The sequence below is a fragment of the Eschscholzia californica genome, unplaced genomic scaffold (genome assembly GCF_041429995.1).
Source record: "Eschscholzia californica isolate CP2 unplaced genomic scaffold, dmEscCali1.0.p SCAF_5, whole genome shotgun sequence".
Classification (NCBI taxonomy): Eukaryota; Viridiplantae; Streptophyta; class Magnoliopsida; order Ranunculales; family Papaveraceae; genus Eschscholzia; species Eschscholzia californica.
The window spans coordinates 10663983-10674932 of record NW_028238472.1 but is presented as its reverse complement, the minus strand read 5'-3'; the positions used below and the strand labels follow the sequence as shown (position 1 = coordinate 10674932).

Genomic DNA, 10950 nt, shown 5'->3' with positions numbered 1-10950 from the left:
CTATTGAGTATTGTTGCTCACAGTGATCTTGAGCTGGAACGACTCGATGTTAACACCGTCTTCTTGCACGGTGATTTGGAAGAAGAAATTTATATGGCTCAACCTGAGGGATACAAGGTTGAGGGTAAAGAAAATCAAGTATGTTGTTTGAAGAAGTCTCTTTACGGATTGAAACAATCCCCTCGCCAATGACACAAACGATTTGATTTTTTCATACTAAAGCATGATTTTTGCAGAAGTGACTATGATTATTGTGTAACATCAACAAGCTTCACGAATGTGACTTTATTTATCTCCTTTTATATGTGGATGACATGCTTATTGCTTCTCGAAGCATGGTAGAGATAGATAAGTTGAAATCTCAACTCAGTCAAGAGTTTGAGATGAAAGACATGGGCGCTGCAAAGAAGATACTGGGAATGGAGATTAAGAGAGAGCGGTCAAGTAAGAAACTGTACTTAAGTTAGAAAGGTTACATCGAACGAGTAGTTTCTCGATTCAGGATGTAGAATGCGCAGGCGGTGTCAACAACTTTGGCACCACGCTTCAGACTCTCGGGAAAACAATCTCCCACCACTACGGTGGAGAAGGGTCATATGGATCGTGTACCGTATGCTAGTGCAGTTGGCAGTTTGATGTACGCTATGGTGTACACGTCCGGATATTTCAAAAGCGGTCAGTGTGGTTAGTAGGTTTATGGCAAACCCGGGGAAGACACATTGGGAAGCTGTGAAGTGGGTCTTGAGGTACTTAAAGGGTATTGTTGATACGGGTTTGTACTTTGGTGGAGACACATGTCAGGTAAGCGGTTATGTTGACTCGGATTATGCTAACGATCTAGATAGAAGACGATCTACTATTGGTTATGTATTTAGGGTACATGGTGCTCCAGTTAGTTTGCGATCGATGTTATAATCTACAGTTGCGTTATCTACTACGGAGGCCGAGTATATGGCTATGCCCGAGGGTGTGAAGGAAGCATTGTGGTTGTGGAGTGTTCTGGATGATCTAGGGATTAAGCAGGAGTGCGTAGATGTATGGTGTGATAGTCAAAGTGCGATCCACTTGGCGAAGAATCAGGTTCATCATGCTCGTACTAAGCATATCGATGTCAGGTATCACTTCGTACGAGATGTCATAGAGGAAGGTGATGTCTCTCTCATGAAGATTCACACAGATGAGAATCCCGCCGACATGTTGACTAAAGTGGTGACATGTAGCAAGTTTCAGCATTGCCTGGAATTGCTACAAATCGGCTCGTGTTAAGTTGCCCGAAAGGGCGTAATGGCGATAAGGTAAACTTTATCTAAAGGGTTGGTAGAACTACGGTAGGCTTGATCCTATAAAAGGGTACGTAGGCAGCCATGGTCATATGGTGCAGTCGAATGAAGTTACAAGAAGCAGATATATCTTACAAGGAGTATCCTGGTGTTCGTCCAAAATTTGAAGTGTATCAAATTGTGTACGAGGTGGAGAATTGTGAGAGGCGGTTTCAAATCTCTATAGGTGGTTTCAAATCTCTATATGCGGTTTGGCTTGTGTTGTGAGAGGCGGTTTCAAATCTCTATAGGCTGTTTGGCTTGTTGGCTTTCACAATTAGAAGTCGGTTTACATATACTATATATAGGAGTGTTTTGAGTGCTTATACATACAACACAACAAACAACAGCAATTCAGTAGAGAGCTAGAGAGAGAGAGAGAGCAATTGTGGGAGAAAGTGTATCCATTGCTTTTGAGTGGTGTTTAATTTATCGGTCGTCGAAGATCTAGTATATAAGGTTAATTTCTATACGATACCATCTTGGGACAAACTTGCGGGTTGTGTGAGTCGTCTTCATCTATCTTTCAATAAAGTTTTCTTGTTCGCCCGAGGACGTAGACTTTAAGCCGAACCTTGTTAATTCTATTTGCATATTTAGTTTTTGGCTTAGCTTCTCGATTAATTTTCATAGTTGGATCAATTTCAAGGATATGTTTGATAGCTTCCGCGAACTTTAGTACTAACAGTTATACATAAACTACAAGTTGTTAAAAGTCTTATCCGAAAAACTAAAACTATTTGAATTGTCATCGTCAAACATCGACCATGCATCTAGAAATCAAAAGAAGATCATTCACAAGTGGACCCTCACTTCGTAAAGTAATATCAAGATCATATTAAGCAGTGCCTAGGTCCTTTAATTCACAACGAAGCATAAAAACTAAGTCAATAGTTTCTTCATTTTCGTCCGAACATTCTTCACACAGAAAAGGAGCATAAAAAGACCTAATTCTAAACCTATGGTGAGGGCTATATGTATTTTAGTAGTTTCTTAATTACGTTGAAACATTTCTTCAAAGGTGAAATGAGCATTAAAAATACTAAATTTACCTATTTTAAATGGTAAAAATCAAGAGAAACAATAACATTTTATTCAGTGAATCCATAGAAAATCATATAAAATGCAAAACATAAGCATTTTCAATGAAATCAAGAGACCCAATACCTATTTTCTTCATATTATGGAACATCTGGGTGAACAGTTTTATCAAACATGCAAGAATCATATTTCAATGGTATAATTGAGCATTTTCTAATGATTTCAATAGTAGTACAGAAAGCAGAAAGAAAAGTTAATTTATGTTGGTAAACAACCATCAAACAGTAATCAGCTTTTTGGTGTTGTTAAAGGAGTTATTCACAATTAATCTATTTGTGTTGACGAGAAAAAGAAGCCTAAGAAATCGTATACGAAACCTGAGTTTGCAATTAAACAGTATAAATGTGCTTGTAAAAGCTTAATTCCTTTCGCAAAAATCACAACTCAAATGATTCACTTCTTCTCCCTCAGACGTAACAAAAATGAAATTTGTCATACCAGAAGTCTCCATTTCTCTCGAATAATTAAAATACCAGTATGTCATAGCTATGGAAAAAAATGAATGTTGTATCTAACACCTTTCTCACACTTGAACAAAAATAACACATTTCTGCAAGATTTTGACTTGACACACATTTCAACCGTTTGTTAAATGTATAAACCTTACCTGATAATACTGTACTTGTAACTATGGCTCCATTGTTATGCTCTTTGTTCTCTCCATGCTTACAGTCTGAAAAACAGAAATCAAACTCTTAACAGTTTATAATTCATTTCCACAAATTGCGAAATAAAAAAATGATGCAATGAAACTATGGCTCTATTATCATGCTCTTTCTGCTTCCCCGTGCTTGCAGTCTGAAAAACAGAATTCAAACTCTTAACAATATATATTATTCATACCACAAATTGGGAAATTAAGGATATGATGGGATGAGTTTTGATGCGCTTTATTTCGAGCAATTGATTCATTAGCCGTTTGCAAGAAGAGGGAGGGAGAAATTGTGGTTAAAGATTCCATCATATTTAATTTCATTATTATTGTTTTTTATTATAAATTTAATTTGTAGGAAACTAGTTCATGAGTTAAACAGAAAGAGGGAAAGTAGAAGATTAAGAGAGTGTAGTGAGATTTTCCCGTAGAGAGAAAGAAAAGAGAAAATTTGGATTAAGATCATAAATGTGGACAATTGATTTGTAGGAAAAAATGTAAATCTGAAATGTAACCCATTTGGATGGCCATCTGGTTTAAAGATGAGTTGGGATTAAGGATGGTAATAGATTGACAATTTAATGCCCAAGATCTAATTTAACCATTTTGATCTAGGACGGACGACCGGATTTATCCCAACCTTTATCTCTGGATTTGTCTTTCATCTACTGAATCAACGGTTCCATGGTGAATCTCAACAAAATTGGAGAATATCCGTATACGGCTGAGATCCTTCCACGTCACGGTGACCCACTGCCCTCGAAATTACAATGTAGTCGCGCACAATCTGGCACATGCTGAATTGACCCAAGATCTTTAAGTCTTGTGCATTTAGCTCTTTCAGTTCACTTTCCTCTTGGGTCTTTGTTTTGTTCTCTGATGTATCTGAACCTTTGGTGACTTCTATGATATAGTAATTGATTTTGTCATCTAGACTCATAACTATTAGTCCTTTTCACTATAATTGTTTTGAAGAACAATTTTCATTACGACATGATGACGGACACCACAGACTACACGCACATTCTTAGAATGGTCCAGAACACTTTGTCTGTAAAATTCTTCATTTCTCCTCTCAAAAATCAAAATGTCCAAACACCACTCGATCTCTCCAAATAACTTTCTCTCTCTTCTTCTTCTCTTCTCTATCTCATTTTTATCATCTGTCAACTCACTGATACACAATTCTGATCAAGAACGAACAATTCTGTTGAAATTAAAGAACAAATTGGGAAATCCACCGTTGATCGATTCATGGATTTCATCATCTTTACCACACTGTAATTGGACAGGTATAATCTGTAATGAACTTGGATCCGTCACTAATATCCAACTTTCGAACATTAATATCTCTTCACAAATTCCACATTTCATTTGTGATCTCAAAAATCTCATCGAAATTGATTTCTCTTCAAATTACATTTTTCAAAGATTTCCAACTTTTCTGTATAATTGTTCAAAGCTTCAAATTCTTAATCTTTATCTGAATATCTTCATCGGACCAATTCCTGATGATATTTACCGGATTTCTACCCTAAAAACACTTAATCTTGGAGTTAATAACTTCTCTGGTTATATTCCTGCTTCAATTAGTCGTCTTTACAATCTTGAATCACTTGAACTTGGTACTAATCAATTTCTGCCATCAAAATTTCCGCCAGAATTAGGTCAGTTGAAGAACTTGACCTACTTACGGATGCAGAAAGCGAATTTGATCGGAGAAATTCCAGAAACGATCGGTAATTTGTCTAATCTTGAAACTTTGAATTTGGCTGAAAACAATTTTAGCGGGAAAATCCCTAAAAGTTTATTTTTGTTGAAGAATTTGAAAGAGTTGTATCTTTGGGGGAATAAATTATCTGGAGAAATCCCTAACAAGATTGAATGTTTGAATCTTAACCACATTGATCTCTCCATGAACAAGCTCACCGGACCGATACCGGAAGGTTTCGGAAAGTTGCGAAATTTGAGTGTTTTAGATATGCATACTAATAGCTTAACTGGAGAAATACCGGCGAGTATTGGTCGGATTCCATCTCTGACGGATTCTCGTCTGTTTAGAAACAAATTCACTGGTATTTTACCTCCAGAATTAGGGTTTCATTCCAAACTTATATATTTTGAAGCTTCGGATAATAAGCTTACTGGAAATTTACCAGAGAATTTATGTGCTGGTGGTGTTTTGCTCGGAATTGCATTTTATTCTAACTATCTGACCGGAGGATTACCAAAATCCTTTCAGAATTGTAATAGTTTGGTAGATGTTGTTCTTCACCATAATGAATTTTCCGGTGAGATTCTATCAGGTTTCTGGTCACTGACTAATCTCACTACTGTTAATATTGGGGATAATTTATTTTCCGGTGAATTTCCAGATAAGTTGTCATCAAATTTAAAGAGAATTGAGATGAATAACAACAGATTCACTGGAAAAATTCCTACCCAGATCTCTGAATCTCCTAATATAGAGGTGTTCACAGGAATCAACAATGAATTTTCAGGCAAAATTCCTGTTGAACTAACTTCTCTCTCTAAGCTTCTTACTCTCTCTTTAAATGGAAATCAACTTTCTGGTCGTCTTCCTTCTAAGATAATCTCATGGAGTTCTTTAAAAATACTAACTCTAAGTCGAAATCATCTCTCGGGTGAACTTCCCTCAGATTTTGCCAAACTTACTAATCTCACCGAGCTCGACTTGTCGGAAAACCAATTTTCTGGTGAAATTCCATCTGAATTTGGTCGTTTAAACAAAATCTTCCTCAACTTCTCTTCCAATAATTTCATTGGAAAAATCCCAACTCCATTAGAAGGTCAAGGATACATAACAAGTTTCTTGAACAACTCTGGTCTATGTGGAAGTAACCAAATTTTTCACAATCGATCTTGCCTTTCTCAATTAAGAAATTCAAGCAAATTATCGCATCGATTATTGATCATGATGATAGTCCTTTCTGTAGCTATTTTCATCATTGCAATATTGTTAGTATTATTAGCAGTGAGATGTTTCCGAAAGCGAAAAGGCGGAGAAGAAGCTCCTGCAACATGGAAGTTGACTACATTTCATAGATTGAGTTTTACAGAAACAGACATTCTGTCTAATTTAAGTGAGGATAATCTGATTGGAAGAGGTGGATCTGGTACAGTTTACAAAGTACCCATTAATAGTTCGGGAAGTTATGTTGCAGTTAAGAAGATTAACGGTAAAGGGAAGTTAGTGCAGAAAATGGAGAAGGAATTTCAGAGTGAAGTACAAACATTGGGAACAGTTAGACATAGCAATATAGTGAAATTGTTGTGTTGTATTTCGAGTAAGAATTCAAAGCTTCTTATTTATGATTTCATGGAAAATGGTAGCTTGTATGAGTTGCTTCACGGAAGGAAAAAAAGACCATCAAATTTGAATGGTCAACCATTTCTGGATTGGCCAAAGCGAATGGAAATTGCAATTGGAACTGCTCAAGGGCTATCTTACCTTCATCATAACTGTTCTCCGTCGATCATTCATCGTGACGTTAAGTCGAGTAATATCTTGTTGGATTCTGAATTCAAGGCAAAGGTAGCAGATTTTGGGCTAGCCAAGCTGTTGACCAAACCAGGAGAGCCTAATTCAACTTCAGTTGTTGCAGGAACATTTGGATACATAGCTCCAGGTAAAAGAACTCTTCAAGCAATGTCTATGTTATTTTGTTTCTAGGTGTAGAATTCAGAACAATAGCAGACTATCTCACTAGTACATGTGACATCTTAAATTTGGAAAAGTTTTACTCCTTAACTAGTATGTTACCATTGTAATTAAATATCATGACAGGTTTTGGAGAAATCTGAGTCCCAACTCTTGTCGATGGTATCCCTGATTTTGCCGCCCAGGTCCAAGCGCAAGGCAGAGGATTTTACTCCTTATATAAACTCTGGAAGCCCACCCAAAAGGCCTTCACAAAATTCCTGAACTTTACCCAAGTTTCGACAAGCCCACCAAAAAGCCTCATAGAGACGACTCGTCCCAACTCTAATATAATGTATGACAACACGAACCACATCAGTTTCCATTATTATCACTATTTCCGTTGCCCAGTCCAAGCTCAACATGCACAAAGTTAGGCCTCGACACATACTACGCTCCTGTAGATTCAGCTCTTGATGCTCCCCCAGTTTATATGGGACTTGCAACTATAACACTTTTTTTTATCATAACAGAGAAAACCATAGGTCATCATGCAATTGTTTCACTATTATATGTACATTTGTATTAGGGGTCTTCCTTTAAGATCATAATTTTTGTATTTCAGAGTATGGTCAAACAAAGAAAGTAGACGAAAAAATTGATGTTTATAGCTTTGGGGTGGTACTTTTGGAACTGGCGACTGGAAAAGAACCCAACAGAGGCGACGAACACACAAACCTAGCAGAATGGGCATGGCAACAATTCCAAGAAGTAAGTACTCTAGACGTTTTATTGGATGAAGAAGTGAAAGAAGATCGTCACTTGGAGGAAATGAGAATGGTTTTCAAACTTGGGGTGATTTGTACTAATACTTTACCTTCACCTAGGCCTTCAATGAGAGAAACACTGCAAATACTTCAAAAACATGGTCCTCTACAGAAACATGCCTCCATTAGTGATTATGTTGTTCCTCCTCTTCTTACTAGTGATTCTAATAATCACCTTCCAACCTATACTGGTAGAGAGAGTAGATCATTGGATTTGGTAAACAAGGACAACAAAGACAATCACGAAGGCATTAAAGGGGACAATTTTGTATGAGAAAATGAAAGCGAATTTGCACTTTCACTTCAGACTATAGAGATGCAACTAGCGGCGAATTCACGATTCTTATTCTGAACGGCCTAAAGTAAAAGTGAAGTAAGATAAATTTCGATTTTTCCGATGTTGATTAATATATATTTGAGTGAGTAGTATTTCAGAAGGTTAGAATAAGTTGAGGAGAATAATGTATACCATAGTATGAAATAAGTGTTGTATATTTAAGGGCAAGGGTTTATATATGTAAGAAATCTAACTACATATCTAGGTTTAATTACATAGGAAATAAGAGTGAAGTACTTCTGATACCACATCTATGCTATTATAAATTCAAATACTTGTGTACTTAAGCTTCACATATTGGAATTAGTAATAGATTTAAGCTTATAAGTTACTACTATAACAATTGAAAAAGGGAGAGAGAGAAAGAGAGGAGGGTAGTGGGAAAGAATAAAGAAAGGAGAAGACCCATAAAAGAGATTCAAGTCTGAGAACAACTACTGAGAGAGTGAAGTATCTTTCTTTATTTAAGGACACGTTGCTCTAGATAGTGAGAGAGAGAGAGAGGTACTGTTTTCTGTATAGTTTCTCTGAAGTTCCTCATTGGATGAAGAAAAATTCAACTTGTTTTTTGAATTTGAGATGGTGGATTAGTCTTACCATACTTTCTCTGTCCTCATACTTTCTCTCTCTCTCTCTCTCTCTCTCTATATATATATATATATGATTATATTTTACTAGTTTCTTTTGAATGGATTTATGTGTATCTGTAACTTTCTGTTTGTTTAACAGAGGTTTCAAATACTAATCTCTTCTTTATATATATCCATGAAATTGTCTTGTCATGTACTAAGGTGTTGACAGGTCTTTACCTTCAAAAACCCTTTTATCTTTTTCCACCAATCTTTTCTTTCTCTCCTTTATTCTCTCATTAAAGATTACTGCTTTCTATTTATTCTTTTTCTTATCCTCTCTCTCTCTCTCTCTCCCTTCTGATAAGTTAGTTCCCTGTTATGCTTCTTGAGAAACATAGAGGGAGAAATTTAAGAGCATTTCTCTGTTAAACTTTCTCTCTGGTTTCTTATTTTTACTTATTCCTCATTATCTCTTTCCAAGGTTACTTGGGGATCTCATCAAAATGGGAAGAGCAACAAGGTGGTTTAAGAATTTGTTTGGGTCAAAGAAAGATATGGAGCAGAAAGAAAATTCAGATATGAAAAAACGGAGCTTCAAAATGTCTGGGAGGGATTCCGGTGATGTGGGTCGGATTCCAGGTTTGATTCCGGTGAGTATACCGGTAGCCGAGGCTGTTTGGTTGAGATCATTTTATAGTGAGAGTGGAGATGAACAGAACAAACACGCAATTGCTGTTGCGGCAGCTACTGCTGCTGCTGCCGATGCTGCTGTTGCTGCTGCTCAAGCTGCTGTTGCTGTTGTTAGACTTACTAGTAATGGAAGAGGAACCATGTTTAATGGAGGTAGAGAGAAATGGGCTTCTGTTAAGATTCAAACTGTTTTCAGAGGTTTTTTGGTAAGTGGGTTTTGTTCTCGCTCTCTCTCTTCTACAGTCTTTCCATTATATTAAATTCTTCTTACTGAATCAGACATGGGTTTTTAATTTTGCAGGCAAGAAAAGCCTTGAGAGCTTTAAAAGGACTAGTAAAGATTCAAGCTCTAGTTAGAGGTTATTTAGTTAGAAAACAAGCAACAGCAACTCTTTACAGTATGCAAGCTCTAATTAGAGCTCAAGCTACTGTCCGATCACATCGAACTCGTAGTTTTTCTCACAAAGATCATAGGTTTCAACCAGAAATTCGATCTCGTAAATCTATTGTAAGTTGGAGCTCAAGCACTGCTTTCATTGTGAACCCTTTTGATCTATAAACCTTCAAACTTGGCTCATTTTCTTTTATAATTTTTGCAGGAAAGGTTAGATGAATCTCGAAGTGATTACGGTTCATCAATTCACAGTAGGAGATTATCATCATTTACCGAAACAGGAATGAATACTTCCGACGAGAGTCCGAAAATCGTTGAAGTAGATACTTACAGACCAAAACCGAGAACTCGAAGATCATATATTACTCCAATGGCAGATCTATGTGAATCTCCAGTTCAATGTAAAGTTCCAGCTCGATTATCGATTCCAGATTGCAGTAACTACCCAGAATCCGATTGGGGTTTTATGGGAGATGAATATAAATTCTCAACAGCACAAAATACTCCAAGATTTATGAATTCTAATGGATCAAATATACCAGTTACACCTGCTAAAAGTGTTTGTGCTGATAGTTTCTTCAGGGATTACAGAAATTTCCCAAGTTATATGGGAAATACTCAATCATTCAAAGCAAAATTAAGATCAAATAGTGCTCCGAAACAGAGACCTGAACAAGTTACTCCTAGAAAGAAGAAGATTTCATTGAATGAATTTGTTGAATCAAGAGCTAGTTTAAGTGGGATTAAGATGAGAAAATCTTGTTCTCAAGCTCAAGAAGTTTTGAATTTCAAGAACACTGTAATGGCAAAACTTAATCATGAGTTATCAGAGAATATTGTTCATGAAACAGATAGAGATTATTTGCAGAGTAGATGGTGATGAGAGAGTTGAACAATAAAGCCTTTTTTCTTTCTCTCTCTTCTGTTTTTAGTTATTGACAGTGTAACTCAAAAAGTACAACATAGAATGTGCTTGTAAATTCACAAACAAGATCTGGCTTGAAATTTTATTGTGTATCAGATGCTAATGGAATTTTTAGGTAGTGTGTTTTTTTTCTTCTAAATCTAATTTGAGATTTAAATTGATTCGAGTCAAATCACATAGTATTTAATTTTATCTGAATAGCTCGTTTGAATTATTGATTTTGAGTTCTTAAACAAATCGGATTAAGACAACGAAGAAAACAAACTTCTACTTACTAAATATACTTTGGTACGATTACATTTAGGATATTACATAAAATCGAAGAAGCGAATTTCAAATTTCAACCCTATAACAATGTGAATGTTATGGAAACTTAATGCCATTTCTCTGAGACCTAAATCTATTGAGATCTAATGTGTTTCTAATGTAATTGATAAGACTGCTTATGTGATCGACATTACCAATATCAATA

General features: G+C 36.1%; 1 protein-coding gene across 12 annotated transcripts; it reads left to right on the top strand.

Moving 5' to 3' along the window:
- Positions 1–4133: 4133 nt before the first annotated feature.
- LOC147537001 (protein IQ-domain 26-like) lies at positions 4134–10670 on the top strand. Of its 12 annotated transcripts, XM_086644122.1 has the most exons (5): positions 4138–4364; positions 4740–6722; positions 8951–9365; positions 9461–9667; positions 9759–10670. In XM_086644122.1, exons 3-5 carry the CDS (start codon positions 8973–8975, stop codon positions 10431–10433), a joined length of 1275 nt encoding a protein of 424 aa, XP_086500248.1. In that variant the 5' UTR covers positions 4138–4364; positions 4740–6722; positions 8951–8972; the 3' UTR covers positions 10434–10670. The 12 variants fall into 12 exon arrangements, 9 of the variants coding, with proteins under 9 accessions (XP_086500241.1, XP_086500240.1, XP_086500239.1 ...); XR_015226159.1 differs by having other exon boundaries at positions 4134–6722; XR_015226160.1 differs by having other exon boundaries at positions 4134–6722; positions 9461–9671.
- Positions 10671–10950: the final 280 nt, after the last annotated feature.